Consider the following 20,483-nt stretch of genomic DNA (forward strand, 5'->3'; position numbering starts at 1 on the left):
CAGTTCAGTTCAGTTCAGTCGCTCAGTCGTGTCCGACTCTTTGCGACCCCATGGACTGCAGCACGCCAGGCTTCCCTTCCATCACCAACTCCCGTAGTTTACTCAAACTCATGTCCGTTGAGTCTATGATAGCATCTAACCATCTCATCCTCTGCCGTCTCCTTCTCCCCCTGCCTTCACTCTTTGCCAGAATCAGGGTCTTTTCCAATGAGTCAGTTCTTCGCATCAGGTGACCAAAGTATTGGAGTTTCAGCTTCAGCATTAGTCCTTCCAGTGAATATTCAGGACTGATTTCCTTTAGGATTGACTGGTTTGATCTCCTTGCAGTCCAAGGGACTCTCAAGAGTCCTCTCCAACACCACAGTTCAAAAGCATCAATTCTTTGGCGCTCAGCTTTCTTTATAGTCCAACTCTCACGTCCACACATGACTACTGGAAAAACCATAGCTTTGGCTAGACGGAATCAAAATGGGGAGAAAAGAGAAAAGGGCGAAGGAGAGTGGCAAGTGAATTTTGGATGAACTAATGGCCTCTGGGGCATTCCAAGTTCTCACTTGAATCCTCATTCCCACCTTTAGAGAAGAAAAGGTGAAGGGATTTGCAGTTCTGACCATGTGTTTACATTTCTTCTCTCCATCTGGAATGGCCCCACTTGGTGATTGTTCATATTTTAGGACCTAACTGGGGTCACTTCTGAAATCTTCTTGAGCCTTGCTCTTCCTCCTTCTCAAAGTACAGTTGCTTAGGTACACAAGCAAGCTCAGAACTGGACAGACTGGCTTTGATTACTGGCCTGGTGTTTTTAGGTCACCTTGGGCAAGTTAAGGTCTCTGAGCTTCATGAGCCTCATCTTCAAACAGAAGTAACAGTGTGCGGATCATATGGTGTGGGAATTAGGTGAGTCAATGGGTTGTAAAGTGATTCCTACAGTGCTTGTTGTAAATGTTCCATAAATACTATTTTCCAAAGGAAAAAGAAGGATTTTTTTCAACTTTTTAAACAAAAGATTCTTTAAATTCTATAGTGCTTTATACTTTTCAAAAGTTTTGCAACAGGTGATTTCATATAACCCCATAATAACCTTTTTTTTAATGCATGCAGTGGTGTCCAACTCTTTGTGGCCCCATGGACTGCAGCCCACCAGGGTTCTCTGTCCATGGAATTTTCCAGGTAAAAATAATGGAATAGGTTGCCATTTCCTACTCCAAGGGATCTTCCTGACCCAGGGATTGAACCCGTCTCTGGGGTCTCCTGCATTGGCAGGTGGACCCTTTGCCACTGTGCCCCGTGGGAAGACCTAAACTTTTTTTTATCCCCTACCTGCTATTTTGCACTTCCCCACTTGTGTCTCACCCCTGGTAACCACAGATATGTTCTCTAGATCTGTGATTTTGCCTCTTCTTTATTCACTAGTTTGTTGTATTTTTTAAGATTCCACAGGTAAGTGAAATACAGTGTTTTGTCTTTCTCTGACTTATTTCACTTAGCATAATGTCCTCCAAGTTCATCCATGTTGCTGCACATGGCAAGGCTTTGTTCTTTTAATGGCTGAGTAGGCCACTGGGTATATATACCATATCTTCATCCATTCGTCTGTTGATGGACACTTAAGTTGCTTCTATACCTTGGCAATTGTAAAAATGTTGCTGTGTTCATTAAGGTGCATGTCTTTTTAAATTAGTGCTTTTTTCTTTCTTTTTTTTTTTTTACTTATCCTCAAGATAAGAAACTAGTTAGCCCTAGTTCTAGGTTTTTGAGAAATCTCCCTATTGTTTTCCATAGTAGCTGCACCAATTTACAGTCCCACCAGCAGCATAAGAGGGTTTTCTTTTCTGGAAGAATATAGTTTATTTTCTTTAGAAAGGTTTTATTACATCAAGCAAAGCTTGGCTTTTGTGATTTTTTTTTTTTTTCTTAAGACAAGTTCAGTTCAGTCACTCAGTCGTGTTCGACTCTTTGCGACCCCATGGAATGCAGCACGCCAGGCTTCCCTGTCCATCACCAACACCCGGAGCGTGCTCAAACACACGTCCATCAGGTTGGTGATGTCATCCAACCATCTCATCCTCTTCTCCCCCTGCTTTCAATCTTTCCCAGAATCAGGGTCTTTTCCAATGAGTCAGTTCTTCACATCAGGTGGCCAGAGTGTTGGAGTTTCAGCTTCAGCATCAGTTCTTCCAGTGAATATTCAGGACTGATTTCCTTTAGGATTGACTGGTTTGATCTCCTTGCAGTCCAAGGGACTCTCAAGAGTCCTCTCCAACACCACAGTTCAAAAGCATCAATTCTTTGGTGCTCAGCTTTCTTTATAGTCCAGCTCTCACATGCATACATGACTACTGGAAAAACCATAGCCTTGACTAGAAGGACCTTTGTTGGCAGAGCAATGTCTCTGCTTTTTAATATGCTGTCTATATTCGTCATTGCTTTTCTTCCAAGGAGCAAGCATCTCTTAATTTCATGGCTGCAGTCACCATCTGCAGTGATTTTGGAGCCCCCTAAAATAAATTCTCTCACTGTTTCCATTGTTTCCCCATCTATTTGCCATGAAGTGATGGGACCGGATGCCATGATCTAAGTTTTCTGAATGTTGAGCTTTAAGCCTACTTTTTCACTCTCCTCTTTCACTTTCAAGAGGCTCTTTAGTTCTTCTTTGCTTTCTGCCATAAAGGTGGTGTCATCTGCATATCTGAGGTTATTGATGTTTCTCCCAGCAATCTTGATTCCAGCTTGTGCTTCATCCAGCCCAGCATTTTGCATAATGTACTCTGCATGTAAGTTAAATAAGCAGGATGACAATATACAGCTTTGACGTACTCCTGTCCTGATTTGGAACCAGTCTGTTGTTCCATGTCCAGTTCTAACTATTGCTTCTTGTCCTGCATACCGATTTCTCAGGAGGCAGGTAAGGTGGTTTGGTATTCCCATCTCTAAGAATTTTCCACAGTCGGTTGTGATCCACACAGTCAAAGGCTTTGGTGTAGTCAATAAAGCAGAAGTAGCCACTGGACCACCAGGGGAGTCCCTCTTAAGACAAACAGGTACAGAATAAGGAAAAGTGGCTCTGGGGAAGATCCGAGTGAGTCTACTCCAAGGAGCACTCAATAGAAGACAAAGGTTTTGGCAGATGGGATGGCTTCTCATCTCACCATCCCACCCGCCTCCCATATCCTAGTGATAATGGCTGACATTTGCTCACTTTGCCAGCCACTGTGCTGTGAGCTATATATGCTTCATTAACTTGTTTAATCTTCATAGCCACCCAATGAGGTATCTCCTATTATCCTCGTTTATAGAAACTGAAAATTAGATAAAACAACTTGCCCAAGTTCACTTAACTGCTAATTAGCAAGACAGGGTTTTGGAAATCCAAGTCTGCCTATATCCTAAGAGTTTCAGTGCATTGCTATATTCCTCCTCTAATAAATTGAGAAGAAAGACTCTGCTTTCTTGGATGAGTTTAAGTTTCTTTTTGTTCATGTGACATAAAAATTAAGGACTCAAGGGCCATCCCTGGTTGCCCAGTGGCTAAAACTCTGTGCTCCCAATGCAGGAGGCCTGGGTGCAATCCCTGGTCAGGAAACTAGAACCCACATGCTGCAACTAAAGATGCTACATGCCACAACTAAGGCCTGGCACAGACAAATATTTTTTTAAAAAATTAAGGATACACTCTGGATGTCAGAGGACCATCTTGAATCTCAACAAGAATAATATATCTGGAATTAACTATTATAGCTGGCAGCAACCTTTGCTCTTCCTCAGAGCGGGGTGAACTGGTCATCTTGGTTTTAGCACTACAAGTCCTGCATCAGGAAACTCCTTCAGTACTGGGAAATGTGGGATGGCTGGTCACCCTACCTAGGAGTGTTGCATTTTCTATCCATCCTGCCTTTGATCCTCTCAGGAAACATTTGGAATCCAATGAGGACTGACCCTGATGCATGCACGAGCATCTCTGATGGGGTCAACTGAGCTGATACGTTGTAAAATGCTTTGCACAATGCTTGGGATATAGCATGTTCAACAAATGCTATTATTTAAGGGAGAGCCGAGAGGATATTCAGTTTTGACATCATGAAAGAAGGAATATGTGTTAGTGGGAAGGAAATGTTGAGTATTCTGTACTTGTTTGCCTTCATGACTTCTACTTATGAGAACTGTGAGGACTTCCCTGATGGTACAGTGGATAAGAATCTGCCTTGCAATGCCGGGGACATGAGTCCAATCCATAGTCTGGGAATGATCCCACATGCCTTGGGGCAACTAAAGCCCATGGGGCCCAACTGCTGAGTCTGTGCTGAAAAGCCTGGTCTCTGCAGCAAGAAAAGCCACAGCAATGAGAAACCCGAATAGCACAGAGAAAAGTAGCCTCCACTCACTGCAACTAGAGAATGCCTGTGTGCAGCGATGAAGACCCAGCACAACCACAATAAATAAATTAATTAAAAAACAAACAATATAATAAAACTGTGATAGCAGAGCAGCGGTGGAAGCAACTAAGAAGGATGTGAGTGAAAGTCACAGCCAAAGCTGGACGGATGCAGTTAGAACCATGTAACCAGGCCAGCGACAAGCTGGTAGCACCCGCTAGTAGAAGTCTGTTGGTCCAACTCAGGGCACTTACAGCAGGTTGGGAACTGCCAAGCTAGAAGAAAGCAAAAGATGTAAAGTAAGAGACATGAGAAGCATCAGCTTCAGGAAATGCCAGGTTCCTCTTGAGACAAATTTTTTTTGCAAAGAATTCCATCTCCAGGGGAAATACGACCAAAACAAACATTCCTAAGGCCCTCAAGACTCAGTTTCATGAATCGTGCCAGCATTAGGTGATAAAAGAGCCTGACCTCTCTCCCTGGCAGCCTAACCTGGTCTCCACTACCCACATTGTAACCATTCTTGGCCAGGGGTGTTGTTGACTTCCACTTCAGGCTAACTTCCTTCTAACTGGAATCTTCAGAGAAGTAGGAATCACTGCTGTCTAAAAGAACTTGGAGGAAGATCTACCTGGATTCTAGTCCTGGCTCTTTAAAAAGTGTGGCCTTAGTTAGTCTGGATCTTAGACAAAGTGAATCGGGGATAGACTAAATTTTCTCTCCTGTCATTTCATGCCTGACTCTGTGATATCTTTTGGTAAGGAATGAGGGTGGGCGAGATAACACATCTTTTGTGAGCCACTTGAGAACATCTTTGTTGTATCTTTGTAGGCTTAGTAGATAAACACACTGTTGGTCAGTAACCATTTATGAGATTCGTGGAGGGGAATGGCTTGGAATTCAAAACACCCAGATTTGAATGCAATTATTGGTGGTACCGACTTTCAGTAACTGAGCAAATCTGGTTCAGAACATCTTAGTATCTCTAGATGCAAAAAAGCTGGAGTGAGATTTACAACAACCTTACGCCTCTCCAGAATTAATGGTTATAAGCAAACCTATATTGTGCAGGTGAAAAGAAAGCTATGTGTTTTCAATATCTGGGGTTATCCCAGTTAACTGAAATTTGCTTCCTAGGCAGATGCTGGATAAATGTATATTGCTTGCCCCAATTTCAGACAAAAGACTACCCAGAATAGGCTGTGAATCTTTCACCCGCTTCACTTTTTGATGAGATTGTGCAGAAAGCTTTAGCGTAGGACAGTGATTCTCTCTGGCTAACACAGTAATCAAACAAGGCTTGCTGCTTCCCTCAGCAGAAACAAATCAATTTAAGAACCCACTTGGGAATTCACTGTTTCCTCTCTACAGACCAGGTTCAAGGCCGGTCTCATTCCAGCAGCTGAAATCAAGCAGAAATCCTTAGAGAACTGGGTCATAAAGCTACATTCATTTTCAGCTGATTAAAAAAATACAAAAGTACAACCCACATACCTAATGTGCTCTTTTAAAAATGTTTCCTTTATTCCTTGGTTAGTAAAAAATTAATTCATACTATTGCTCATCATTTTCTTGAAAAAAAAATTTTTAAAAAATTTAATCAAGATGATTCAGTTAAATATATTTAACCATTTAGAATTATAAATTAAGTCATTTCCTTCCCCCACTTACTCAGGATATTAGTGAGATCCCTAGGTTAGCACTCCGGAGGTCATTCTGGTTTACATATTTCCTGGGCTCTTCTGCCTAATGAGATTTTTAAAAAGCAGTTTTCCTATCAAAAGAAGCTGCAAGTCCATCTTATGGGGCAAATCTCATCAACCTGAAGATTTTAACTCCTGAGCTCTGAAACCTGCTGGGTTCAGAGATGGTCCTGCAGAGAGATGTTGCTTTGCCGCCCTCTGCAGACTACAGTTGGTAAGCCTCAATCAGATAGAGGAAGTCGGGATGAATCCTTAGGGATCTGAAAAGAAATGAAACAAGTTAATGCCAAAATAAGCCGACAGTGGGGAGGAGGAAATGGCTGTGTACATCAGTCCCCCATTCAAAAAAACATAGAATTTAGGGCATGTCACCTCTGTAAGGTGAAAACAGGATGTAGAAAAAACACTGTACTGCTTGATTCAACTTTTGTAAGAAAAGATCTAGATTCAGTTACACCAGAGTGTTAAATTTTGGTTATCTTGGTGGTAAGATTATGGGTAATTTGTATGAAAATCCTTTTTACTTATCTGTATCACCTGCACTTTCCAAATAATATGTTTTATTCTAGTCATAAGACACTAGTTAAAAGTGATTGTGGGCTTCCCTGGTGGGTCAGATGGTAAAGAATCTACCTGCAATGTGAGATGCCTGGGCTCGATCTCTGGGTCGGGAAGATCCCTTGGAGAAGGGAATGGTTGCCCACTCTAGTATTCTTGCCTGGAGAATTCCATGGACAGAGGAGCCTGATGGGCTACAGTCCATGGGATCACAAAGAGTTGGACACAACTGAATGACTAACACTTTCAACAGTGATTGTGCCAAGGGGACTTCTCGGGGGCTAGCAGTGTTCTGTTCCTTGATCCTGATGCTCTACATCTTCATTAAAATCGTTTTTAAAAAGTAGTTGTAGAAACTCTCACACATTGCTGGTGGGGAAGCAGCCACTTGAGAAAACACTTTGGTAGTTTCTTCCTATCAAAGAACTAAAAACTAAAGATATTCTTATCATCTGATCCAGCAATCTCACTCCTTGGTACTTGCCCAAATGTGATGAAAACTTACGTCCACAGAAAACCTCCACTTTATTCATAATTGCCAAAAAGTTGGAAGCAACCAAGTTTCCTTCAGTAAATAAACAACAAATACCGTGTAAACAGGGGGGAAGGAATGTATGGGAACCTCCTGTACTTTCTGCTCAATGCTGCCGTGAACCTCAAAAAATAAAATCTGTTTTTTAAAAAAGTGGCTGTACTCCTCTGGGAATATATTAAAAACTATTGAATTGTATGCAGTAAATGAGTGAACTGTATGATATATGAATTATATCTCAAAGCTGGAAAAAAACTTTTTTTAAGTGGTTGTACTCATGGGTGAATATAGGCATAAAGTACTGACACCTGCTACAACATGGGTGAATCTTGAAAACATTATATTAAGAGGAGACGACAGACACAAAAGTGTCTACTGTATGAAATGTCCAGGACAGGCAAAAACAGAAGATTAGCTGTTGTCAGGACCGGGAGGTGGGAAATGGGGAATCATTGCTAATGGGTACAAGTTTTGTTCCTGGGATGGTGAGAATGTTCTAGAAGTAGTGGTGACTCATGTGTAAACTTTGTGAGTATACTAAGAACACATTAATTATATACTTTTAAAGTATACTTTTAAAGGATGAACTTTATGGTGTGGGAATCATATCTCAATAAAGCTGTTATTTTTGGTAATGGGGGAAAAAGGCAATGGCAGATTTTGGAACATTGTCTTAAATAGCTATGTGCCTAGAATTCAAAAATCATAGTCTTTCCAACAATATCGCTTAATGTACATCAAAAAATTAAGAATGGTTTCATTTAAGAAACAATTTCACTTAAGTTTTTTTGTTGTTGTTGTTCACTTAAGTTTAAACCATTTCACTTAACCATTAAGAAACCATGTCACTTAAGTTTCAGGTAAGAATGGCCATACCAAGACTTCCTTGTTGGTTCAGTGGTTAAGAATCTGTCTACCAATGCAGGGAACAGGGGTTCAATCCCTGGTCCTAGAAGATTCCACGTGGTGAAGGGCATCTAAGCCCATGCCACAACTAGTGAACCCCTCCTGCCTAGAGGTAACAAGAGAACACAACACAATGAGAAGCCCTTGCACCCCAATGAAGAGTAGCCCCCGCTGGCCACAACCCAGAGAAAGCCCCTGCAGCACAGCTAAAAATAAATAATAATTAAAAATGGCCATCGTTTTTTTTTGACCACGTCCCTCAGCATGTGGGATCTTAGTTCCCTGATCAGGTATGGAACCATGCCCCCTGCAGTGGAAGCATGGTATTGGACTTGAGTGGGAACTGGAATCTAGTATCTAAGGTTTTTTACCCTTAGCAGTAGAATTCAAGTGAAAGCCCCAGTTTCCAGCTCCAGAACATCAGGCTGTGGTCAGCGTGGGTCTATTAAAGGCAGCAACTCTCCACAACGAGAATCCAGTTTCAGAGATGCCAAGTCATCGGACCGCGTGGGCCCAATGTTCAGTATCGCGATGGGCAGCTTCTTCTCCCGGGCAGTGAGGATGAACCTGTAACCCGAGTACACCTGTCGGGGCAGAAGAGGCAGGTAAGAGCTCTCTAGGTGCAGAAAGAGCTAGACCCAATAGAGAGCCCCTGCAGGGCTCCCCAGGCGGCTCAGTAGTAAAGAATCTGCCTGCCAATTCAGGAGACACGGGCTTGATCCCCAGGAGAAGGGAATGGCAACCAATTGCAATATACTTGCCTGGGAAATGCCAGGCAGAGAGGAGCCTGGTGGGCTACAGTCCACGGGGTCAGAAGGAATCAGACACGACTTAGTGACTAAACCACAACCAGTACCACCACCGCCAGGGCCCCCCGGCCTGCAGTTGCTTGTAACAACAAGCCAGTTACCTGCAAGGAAGATCCCACCACCAGGAGGGAGTCGGCTTCTTTCACCCTCTTGTGCACAAAATCAACCGTGTCAAGCTTCACTGTGTCTCCGAAGAAGACAACATCTGGTTTCAGGGGGCCCCCACATCGAGAGCAGGATGGGACCCGGAAGCTCTGTACCTCCTCCTCGGTGAGAAAGACATCGCCGTCGGGAGCCAGGCCGTGGGCCTCGGCACTCCAGGTGGGGTTGAGGACTTGGAACCGCTCCTGCAGCGCCCCTCGGGGAGTCTGCTCCCCACAGTCCAAGCAGAGGACCCTGAAACCACAGAGGAGGCCGACTGTCCTGGGGGAGGCACAAAGCTGCCAGAGACCTTTCATCCCAGCCATCTCCAGCTCCTCCATCACGATGGCTTTCTCCCCCTGACACCCACCGTTTCCCCCCATTTTATTCCTACCTTGTCATGACCTCTTTAGCTACCACCTTCCTTCCAGTGCCTGCCAGCCTTCTAGAACAACATGCATTTGTTTCCTCACCACCCACTCCCTGCTTAAATCTGCTGCAGCTCACTTTTATCCTTAACACGACTGCAAAGACTTTACCAGATAATTTCATTAGTCCCGAAACCAGGGTTTTCCACTCTGCTCCATCTTCTGCTCTAATCATTTGCTGTAATTATCGCTGCCCACAAAAACACTTTCCCAGGAGTTTCCCTGGTGGCCTAGTGGTTAGGATTCCAGGCTTTCACTGCCAGGTCCCAGATTTGTTTTAAAATATTTAAGAAGATGGGACTTCCCTGGCGATCCAATGGTTAAGACCACCCGCTCCCAATGCAAGGGTCACAGGTTTGATCCCTGGTTGGGGAGTTAAGATCTGCATGCCACACATCGAGGCCAAAAAAAAAAAAAAAAATTAAGAAGAGATGGAGAGAAAGGATAAAGTAGACTTGATAAAACTCTTTGAACCTGGGTGATAGTATGTGGGAGTCCACTATACGACTCAACTTCTGTGGATTTTTGAAATTTTCATCACAGAAAAAACTTAATGAACCCATAGCCATCCCCAGCTCATCCCCTGACGCCACCTTAGTCTGAGTCCTTCTGGCTGGCCTCCCTGAGCTACTCTTCCTAATCCTGTCCAGCCTTCTGCAGATGCTATTTTTATCATATTGCTTTCTTGCTCAGAAACCACCAACAGCCCCCTTTGGTCTCTCACAACAGACCCAAATCAGCACTGTGTGATTATCAAATGCATCCAGGATTTGGGTTTAGCCTTCCCAGACAAGCTGATTTCATACTAGTCTCCAAGGAGACCACTCCACACTCTACAAAAGTTCCCTTCATATGGAAAGCCCTCTTTCCCCTCCTTTGTCAAGTCAAACCAGAGCTATTCTCCAGCCCCACCTCACCTATAAAAGCTTTCTTGATTATTCCAGTCTTCACTGTTTCTCTGAACCTGTAAAACATGTCTATCAAGGACCACATAAAATAAGAGTCATGTGTGGAGTTGTCTGTCATTAAACCTGGTATTTTCGGGTCCCCCCCAACAAACAGATTACCAAATTCTCACATATTATATTTTGGCATTATTATATATATATATAAAATACATTATATATATAATACATTATATAATGCAGACCACATTTTATATTTTGGTTTTGACCCCTCCACACCAGCAAGTAGCATACCGGTACACACCACATGTTGCAGGCACCCAATAAAGAGTTTACAAATGGTGCACTGATTTCAGTTCGCAGAGAACTGTGTCCCAGGCTTAAAGATAAGGAAATGAGCTCCAATTAGCTACAAGTTACGACCAGGGCTACATATGTTCATTTCATCAGTCTTTATTGGGTCCTGGCTATCCTGTGATCTATGTGTCTAGGCACTGGAGACCCAGCCGTTTGTAGCACATGCTGTTGGTGGTCTGCTCACAGTTCCCTGGGAACACTCAGAGGCCACCTGCATACAGATCTCTTATAAGTGGCTTCCTAATTCTCTGGCCATAGAAGCTTTCCTGCAGGAGCTGAGTCAGTGTTAAGGAGTTAATTCTCCCAGAGTCCCCCTCCACCAATGAAGGACTGGAGATGACGGATAAATGCCCCAGGTTCCTTGATTTTCAGTGAGATGATTCTGAAACTGCTGTACAGTCAGAGGGCCCCTGACAGGCTTGAGCCCCAGCTGCCCCAAGCAGTAACCCATTCATTAGTATAACCTTTCCCGAGCTCTCCTATCTTCCCTGTTTCACGTCCCATTCCCTCACTGAATTTGCTAGGATCAACTCCAGAGTAAACAACTTCCTCCTGAATCATTTCCTCATGGTCCTAGGAAGACAGCAGTGATCAGGATGGCCAGGGTCCCTGCTGTGACGGAGCACATGTTTCTGCATTCACTGTTTTAGGTCTTCCCGTACCTGTGCATGCATCCGTGCAGTTCTGTTAGGCGCTGACTCCCTGCCTTGGTATGCAAGGCATCCACGTTTTGGGTCACCAACCAGTGCAGCTTTCCCAGTCTCTCCCAGTTGCTCAGAGCCCAGTGTGCAGGGTTAGGCTGGTGGGAGGAGAACTGAGGCCAGCCCACAAAGTTTCTAGCCCAGTACCGCTGGCGGACGGGAGCGCTCCGTACAAAATCCCCATGCTGGATAGGCCTCCGGTCTGTGCGGGCATAAAGTCCCACCTTTTCTGACCTGTAGTCTGGGATCCCTGACTCAGTGGAGATTCCTGCCCCGGTCATTACTAGGAGTCTCTTGGAAAGGGTGATGAAGCGTTGTAACTCTTTGACCTTCTCAGGGTCCAGAGGAGGACTTGGTGGCACAAATAACCCAGTGGATCCGAGTGAGCACTGCTGGCTGAAGTCTGCCCTCCAGCGAACTTTTGTTGTCCTTTTGAAAGTTAACCCAAAGCTCATCCTCATGCTAGAGAGAAAAAAACATCACAGGAGAAAATGTTTGTATTTTTTTTTAATTACTTGTTTTTTTATCTATTGTGTTTTTTTTTTTTTGCCACGCGGTGCATCCCATAGGATGCAGGGAACTTCCCTGAGACCAGGGATCCAACTGGTGCCCCTGCACTGGAAGCTCAGGATCTTAACCACTAGACCACCAGGGAAGTTCAGAAACTGGGTTTTAAAAATCAAGATAACCAAGAGAAGGGGGGTGGGGCGAGATGGGAGAGAGGATCAAGAGGTACAAACTATTATCTATAAAATAAATAAGCTATAAGGATATATAATACAACATGAATATAGCCAATATTTTATAATAACTACAAATGGAATATAACCTTTAAACATTATGAATCACTATGTTGTACACCTGAAACTTTCAACTAAATGTAGAAAAAAAAAAATGTTTTTCTAAATATTTATTTGGCAGCACCAGGTCTTAGTTGTAGCACATGGGATCATTCAGTTGTGGCATGTGGGATCTAGTTCCCTGACTAGGAATCGAACCTGGGTCCCCTGCATTGGGAACACAGAGTTTTAGCCACTAGACCACCAGGGAAGTCCCTAAAATTTTTAATTTAATTAAAAAACACACAAAACAGATGAGCAAATAATCAATAGGTAGAGTATATAAATAGCACAAGATTAACCAAGAGTTGTTCATTGTTGAAGATTTGTGATAGATCCACGGATGGGGATTCATTACATTACCTATCTCCACAATAACAAATAAATTTTTTAACAGTAATTTCTTAGAGGAATGTTTGGATTGCAGATGCCCTAGTATGCCCTTGACAGTGCAAGTACAGAAATGCCAAAATCCATGAAAATGCCAAAAGCCATGTAAAATGTTTATACCCATATTTTATAAACTTAAGGGATATGATCAGAAAAATCATAAAGGACTTCCTTGGTGGTCCAGTGGTAAAGACTCCCCATTTTTAACGCAGGGAAACTGCAACAACTACTCCCCATTAAACAGCAACATTCTGAGCCCACAGGCTCTGGAGCTCAAGTGTCGCATGGCCAGGAAGATCCCACGTGACACAACTAAGACCCAACACAGCCAAATAAATAATTTTTTTTAATGAGAAGAAAGAAGAATGGAGAAGTTTGAAAAGAAGCTAAAATATGGAATATTTTGCCTTAATGGTAGACAAAATTCCAATATCTAGACGATATTAGCAATCATATAGTATTTGGAGAAAACATTTGAAATAAATAGACATAGTGAACAAGGGCAGGTAACTTAAAACATACCTCCCTCATGTTGCCCTTGACCTAGACAAAAATGACAGCAAGAGCATATGATTATCAACAGTACAGCAGTAAACAAGGGTCAAGCTTAGCCTAAATTTATATAGACAAACCTTAACTCTAGGCAAGAAACTAAAAGCAAAGTTTGGGTAACATCCTTATTTAGTGCCCTTCCCCAGGGGTTCTTCCTGATCCAGGGAAGCCCAAACCCAGGTGGCGTTAGTGGTAAAGAACCCACCTGAAAAAAAAAAAAAAAGAACCCGCCTGCCAATGCAGGAGACCCAAGAGAAGCAGGTTCGATCTCTGGGTCGGGAAGATGTCCTGGAAAAGGAAATGGCAACCCACTCCAGTATTCTTGGCTGGGAAATCCATTGTCAGAGGAGGCTAGAGGGCTACAGTCCAGGGGGTCACAAAGAGTCGGACATGACTGAGCGACTAAACAACAACAACGTTGTACACAAAATAAAATGTATAGTTTTATTTCATGATAGCCCAAGCCTATCTTGTCTTCCTGGTCTCCTAAGAGCCATAGCTCGCCTATGCTCTGACCATCGGATGGGAATTAATTATGACTGGCAAATCTGCCAAGGCTTTCTGCACCCAAGGGAAACTGTATATTTTGGTTTCCAAAAAAAAGAAAAAGAAAAAAAAGAGGAGGGGGCCTCTGAAAAATAAAATCTATTTTAAAAAGGAGGGAGGTAAAATGATAAAGCAGAATTCTAACATAATATAAGAATTATTCTGTCTCTCCCAGTAACTCCTGGCTGGTCAGAACTGAATTTTTTATAAATTTCAAAAAGTGAGTGGTTGGGACTTGCCTGGCAGTCTAGTGGTTAAAAATCTGCCTTCCAATGCAGATGATGTGGGTTTGATCCCTGGTCTGGGAACTAAAGTAGTATTCCCTGGGTTTGATCCCTGGATCAGGAAGATCCCCTAGGGAAAGAAATGGCAACCCTCTCCAGTATTCTTGCCTGGGAAATCCCCTGGAGAGAGAAGCCTGGTGGGCTACAATGCATGGGGTCACAAAAAGTTGGACACGACTGAGTGACTAACACTTTCAACACTTTCCGGGAACTGAGATCCACGTGCCGCAACAAAGACCCGACACAGACAAAAATAAAAAAATATTTAAGTCCTTTAATAGCTCATTGTTAACCTATCTATAACTCCATCTAAAGACGTCTCTATCAGAGGAACACATTTATATTTTTAGTTAAACCATCCCTCGGGGGACTGTGTGTCCCAAAAACCTACATCCCACTTTATAAATTAAAATTATCTTATTTCTTCATAAACTAAAGAGGCATATTTGAGTTCCAGTTTAGTTGATGAAACTGTTGTTCAGACTTTTCAGGATTTTATTAATGTAGTTAAGCACTCATCTACCTTTTATTTTATTTCCCCCATATTCTATTAATTTACCCTCAATTGCAAATACAGATGCTTGGACACAGTGAAGAGTCATGAGACATGACAAGACAGTCTTCCTCAGCTTTTCTAGCTGTAAAAAAACAAGGCCTTGACATAGACTTTGATAAAATGTAGACATTCTCCAGTGACACTCACCCCATACGTAAACATTATTTTATACTGGGCTTTCCAGATCTGGGATCAGGACTCTTGACTTTCCCAAAGCAACTCGTGAACAAATACAGGATCCCGATTCCTGAGACCAAAGGGCTCGGGAAACCCCGTTGAAAACATGCTCTACTGGAACAACTGCTCTCTCCCAGATCCCACCAAAGGGCAAAGAAGAAAAATGGAATCCACAATTTCTAGAAACCTGCAGCCCGCACAGAACACACTTACCTTCCACAGCTTAAGGGACACTTTACGCCCAACAGGGACAGAACGGCTATATTTGCATTTTGGGAAATGTAGTTCATGAAGCCGAAATGATGCAAGAAGAACTACAAATCCCACAGTCCTCTGGGCTTCACAGTTGTGGGACCCAGGTTGTCCAGTAAGGCCCCCTGTTGGCCTTCTCTGGTCAGAGGTTTCAAACCCACGTGTGTGTTGTGCAGCTGTTTCCTAAGCCATTGCGTTTTTGAGAGAGAAGCGGTTAGTTTAGATGCCAGGGTCCTGAGTTCAAAATAGTACATCCAAGGACTTCCCTGATGATCCAGTGGCTGAGACTCAGCGCTCCCAAAGCAGGGGGCCCCAGTCGATCCATGGTCAGGGAACTAAATCACACATGCCTCTCTCGTGCCACAGTGAAGAACCAGCACAGCCAGATAAATAAATATTTTTTAAAAATAGTAAAAATAAATAAATAAAAATAAAAAATAGTACATCCTGTCAACTGTAAGTTGGTACTTGCAAATTTGTAATTGCAAAGAGCTGCAAAGAGCATTTGCCAGTGACTGAACAAAAACAAGGAGATTGAATCCTGTGCTGCTGCAGCTGTTGACCTTGAACACCCGCTAAGGGAGTTCAGGGTGGAGTGAGGCACTCCCTGCTCCAGGGAGTCTGGTGGGACAGGTCTTTAGATAGATATTTTCAGGAACTGATTTCATGATCCCAATTTTTGCCATCTCTTCCTATCTAGAAAATCACTAAATCCCTTCATGGTGACATCACTAACAGAGCACCTTTTGTAAAGTAAGCACTTGATTGCATTAAGCTCCCCTTTCACCAGAACCTTATATATTGACCTTCCCTCACTACCTCTCTGGAGCAGTCTCTCAGAGCTACCTGAGGTGCTGTCCCCCAGGCTGCAGTCCTCATTTTACCCCAAATAAAACTTAACTCGCAACTCTCACGTTGTGCATCTTTTTTAGTTGACAATCCAAATGGGAATTCACTCTCTCATTAGAAGCTTCAGTGACGGATCTAGGTTTGACTCATCCTCAACTTCAGTGTTTACGATCTTTCCCACGCATTGAAACGGAATCAGGTTCCACCATGCAGTGAGTTGTGAAGAAATTCATTCACAAATGTCTGGAAAACTGATTACAGTTGAAAGGAATAATTAAAGTGAAATATAACATACAGGGACTAATATGATTACACATGTGGCTTCTCCAATTTTATTTCTCATCTTGTGTTTTTATTAAATTAACCAACACAATGCCTGAGTCTTATTTCCAAAAATTCTGATTTAACTGGTCTGGGGAGACACTTGGGCACCAAGTTGTTTTACAAACTTCACAGTTGTTTCTAATATGCAGCCAGTGAGAACCACTGATCTGTAGCATTGCCTGAATAAGACATCAATTTGTGCTTTAGAACACATCAAAAGAGCTAGCACTGACCTTGAAGACCACTCTAAGGAACCACTTCCCCCATTTTAAAATGAAATGAGGGGAATTCTCTGATGGTCCAGTGGTTAAGACTCAGAGTTTTCATTGCTGACGGTGCATGTTCAATCCCTGGTCAGGGAACTAAGATCCCTCAAGCCACCAGACACCGCCAAACGAAACAAAACAAAAACAACAAAAAACCTGAGGCCCGGAGAAGTAATATGAAAGCTGGAGTCAGAGTTTACTCTCATTGAATGCATAGAGGTAAATATTGGTAAAGTAAGTTCAGTAGTTTTGAAGCGGGGGGTAGATGCCCCCCCACTCACCCACAAGGAAAGTAATTTGAGTTTATTTCCTGTAGACAGAAACTCCAAAATATCACTAGCAGTACAACCAAGAGAGGAGGCTGGCCCCTGCCCAGATAAAAATAAGAGACCACATATTTCTCATCCTTCAAGTCAGGGAAACCTTGACTTCCAGACCAGAAAACTCTTTGGAGGTCAAAAGATGAATTATGCTAAATTTACCCATAAGCGTTTTTGGTGAAATCCATCCTGACAGAGATTCATGCGCACACACTGGAGGATACTAAGAGGCACTGAATAGGGACTCAGAATCAGGCAAATTGAAATGACTGGCCAAAGGAAACCCAGAAGAAATGCCCCATATAAGTGATTCAAACTACCATGAGGTTGCAACTCTGAGTCCGCCTGTGTGTCTATCTAGATGTACTGTACTTTTTTCCTCCTAACAAACATTTTACTTGTCTTGCTACTTTTCGTCTTTGTGGGAATTCTTTTTTTGCAAAGCCAGGGCCTTGTTACTCATCACTGGTCTAGTAGTTAGGATTCAGCTATCTCTCTGCAAGACCCGACCTCAATCTCAGGCTGGGAACCGAAGCCCTGCTTCAAGCCTCTGCAGGCCAAGGCTACCAGAGATCACTTTGGGAGCAGTACCTCCAGTCACACCTCAAATAGGTCCCTGGGCTGGGAGAATCACCTGACGTGAATATTTTGTGCCTTAGTTAACCTGACCACCCTGGCTGAAAGTGAGTAAAAGTCGTTCAGTCATGTCCGATTCTGCCACCCCATGAATATCCAGTCCATGAAATTCTTCAGGCCAGAATACTGGAGTGGGAAGCTGTTCCCTTCTCCAAGGGATCTTCCCAACCCAGGGATCAAACCCAGGTCTCCTGCACTGCAGGTAGATTCTTTACCAGCTGAGACACACGGAAGCCACAGGAAACCCTGGCTGAACAACAACAACAAAAAAAGGATCAAAATGTAGACTGGAAACTAAGGCAAAAAATTATAATCCAGAATATTTTCTGCACAAATGAGTGTTTGATCAAAACTTATGGAAATGTCAAAACATGACATTACCCCCATCTCAGGCCAATATTATCATGGAAAACTTCACAACCACATTATTTCCCCAGTTTTCCAAGGAGAATAAGCATCATTAAGAGACTGGCCAGGAACACAAGATTATTGTGCCTTTAGACCCCAAAGAATCTCATGTTCTGGGGAGAAGTTAGCTGAGTTTTCCAGCTTTCTTAGTGCTGGGAAGTCATCCGTGGAGGATGAAGTCATCCAAGACAGCTGGTGAAATACAATTTCCCTTGGTAGCTACTGACAGGGTGTAATGAGCCACCCAATTGAGACATTCTCAAGAGCTGAGAAGTTCCTTGGATGATGCTAGTCTTTTCATTTCTCACAAATCCACTGCACCAAGCATTAATGACAAAGTCCTCTAAGTTAATCACACTGTTAGTCTTTTCTTTTTCTCTCTGCTGTTTTTTCCTACCCTGGTTGTAGGGGGCGGCGGGGGGGGGGGGGGGGCAGTTAACTAGACATCAGCATCAAACAGGCCTTTTTTAGAAAAAATTTTGGCTGCAGTGGGTCTTTGCTGCTGTGCATTGGCTTTCTCTAGTTGCAGAGACTGGGGGCTACTCTGTAGTTGAGGTGCACAGGCTTCTGGCTGCGGTGGCTTCCCTTGTTGAGGAGCCGGGAATCTACAGCATGGGCTCAGTAGTGTCACATGAGTTTAGTTACCCTGCAGCATGTGGGATCTTCCCCAACCAGGGATGGAACATGTGTCCCCTGCATTGGTAGGCACATTCTTAACCACTGGACCACCAGGAAAATCCCCAAACAGGCCTTTTTATGTCATTTTTACATCTAGTTGATGACTACATAAATATTCAGTAAGCAATACATTGAACATTTCGTGTTTGAAGTTTTTCATAGTGAAATGTTGGGGGAAATACAATCTTCTCAGAGACTATCATTTTCATCTTAGTGAGTAGCAAAAACCAAAACTCTTGGAAAATATAGTTCAGAGCTGAAACAAGTCCAGATAAGGGTTTCTAGTAGCCTTCCACTTGCCAAGGCAATGAGAGTGATAGTTACTTCAAACTCACGAACAGGTGGGCATTTCTGTGGAAATAACCTCTCTCCACTGAATTAAGATGTCCTGTCCAGAGAAAATCTTTTCAGATTAAATATTAAATTACCATATGATTCAGAAATTCCACTTCTAGATATATACACAAAATAATTGAAATAAGAACTTAAACTGATATTTGTATGCCAAGAGACATTATTCACAATGGAAGGAAGAAACCTCCTGTCAAAGAATAAATGGATAACAAAATTCCATACAGTAGAATATTAGCCATAGAAAGGAATGAAATTCTGAAATATACTACAACATGGATGAACCTTAAAAACATGCTCTGAGATAAGGTAGATACAAAAGGTCAAATAATTGTGTGATTCCCTTATATGAAGTACTTGTGGTTTTCTTGCTAAGTTGTGTCCAACTCTTGCGACCCCATGGACTGTGGCTTGCTAGGCTCTTCTGTCCATGAGATTCTTAAGAGCTACTAAATTTATAGAGAGTGAAATAGGGGTTGCCAGGGGTTGTGGGGAGAGGAATGGGGAGTTAGTGTTTCATGGGAACAGTTTGGGATGATGAAAAAATTCTGGAGGTGTGCAGTGGTGATGGTTGCTACCGAACTGTACATTTAAAAATGGTCCAAATGGCAAATTTTATGTTATGCATACTTTGCTACAATTAAAAACAATAATAATGATAACCAACACTTTTTCAGAGGATAGTCACACCGTGGATTAGAAGCCAAGTGAGCAGCTCTCAACACAGAGCACATTTCTTTTCCTCCCCAATTCGTAGTCTTGAGTTAAGGTTATTAGCATGTTCCCTCCCACAATGCTTTGCTTCATTTTTCACTAAAAACTAAGCGAAATCAAGCAATTGAATCAGCTTATATCTTTCCGAGAGCTATTTATATGGTTGTCTAATGTTTATTCATTCAATAATTAAGGATTTTGCCATGAGACACAAACTCACCTTTCTGAAATAGGAACCTTGCTTATTGGGAACGATGAGAAGGGGCGTTACTCGTTAGCTTTGCGCAGTGGCAGTATCGTAGCCAATGAGGTTTATCCGAGGCGCGATTATTGCTAATTGAAAACTTTTCCCAATACCCCGCCGTGACGACTTGAAATATAGTCGGCATTGGCAATTTTTGACAGTCTCTACGGAGACTGAATAAAGCGGTTTTAAAAGAAAGTAGTATTTCTAACGGTGAGGTAAAGGTATTTGTGATGAGGATAGGTTGAAAGTCTCATTCATCGTAATCTTTTTATCCGTGGGGTTTTAAGTTAAGTTTCGGATATATTTTAAGTATAGTGGTTAGGGAGTGAAGATTACTTGATCAAACCTGTTAGGTAAACCCAGTTTTTCTATTTGTGCTGTCTTATTTTTATACTAACAGTTGAGGTTTTTAATTCGGGTTATAAAGTGATTTTTTTCTGGTCCCAGCACCCTCACCTCCAATTAGGGTTTGTAGTTCCTCTCCGGTTTGCCCTCGCTTTTCCGGTCCTCCTGATGCCGTTTCCTCCTCAGAGTACAAGTCTTAACCCGATTCGTCTCTGTGACGTCATGCTAATTTGCATAACATTCCCCAGCATCCCCAGCGAAAGCGCTCTTATTTCTAAAATAACAGTGTTTGACAAGAGACGGTCCAACTACACGAAGCCCCCCGCGCGGATGGGC

The 20,483-nt window shown here is 42.8% G+C and overlaps 1 protein-coding gene and 1 non-coding gene across 5 annotated transcripts; one reads left to right on the forward strand and one right to left on the reverse strand.

Moving 5' to 3' along the window:
- Positions 1-5,882: 5,882 nt before the first annotated feature.
- Positions 5,883-20,419, reverse strand: SIRT4 (sirtuin 4). Of its 4 annotated transcripts, XM_061141769.1 has the most exons (6): positions 14,971-15,010; positions 13,165-13,185; positions 11,375-11,875; positions 8,983-9,277; positions 8,444-8,656; positions 5,883-6,336 (listed from the first exon to the last, which is right to left on the reverse strand). In XM_061141769.1, the coding sequence occupies exons 3-5, from the start codon at positions 11,872-11,874 to the stop codon at positions 8,504-8,506; spliced, it is 948 nt and encodes a 315-aa protein (XP_060997752.1). In that variant the 5' UTR covers position 11,875; positions 13,165-13,185; positions 14,971-15,010; the 3' UTR covers positions 5,883-6,336; positions 8,444-8,503. The 4 variants fall into 4 exon arrangements, with proteins under 4 accessions (XP_060997752.1, XP_060997753.1, XP_060997750.1 ...); XM_061141770.1 differs by lacking the exons at positions 13,165-13,185; positions 14,971-15,010 and adding an exon at positions 20,259-20,419 and having other exon boundaries at positions 9,142-9,277; XM_061141767.1 differs by lacking the exons at positions 13,165-13,185; positions 14,971-15,010 and adding an exon at positions 20,259-20,418.
- On the forward strand, positions 19,832-19,972 carry LOC133058007 (U4 spliceosomal RNA). Its single transcript, XR_009693138.1, has one exon. It is a non-coding gene; the product is annotated as a U4 spliceosomal RNA (small nuclear RNA).
- Positions 20,420-20,483: the final 64 nt, after the last annotated feature.

Source organism: Dama dama, chromosome 5, assembly GCF_033118175.1.
Source record: "Dama dama isolate Ldn47 chromosome 5, ASM3311817v1, whole genome shotgun sequence".
Classification (NCBI taxonomy): domain Eukaryota; kingdom Metazoa; phylum Chordata; class Mammalia; order Artiodactyla; family Cervidae; genus Dama; species Dama dama.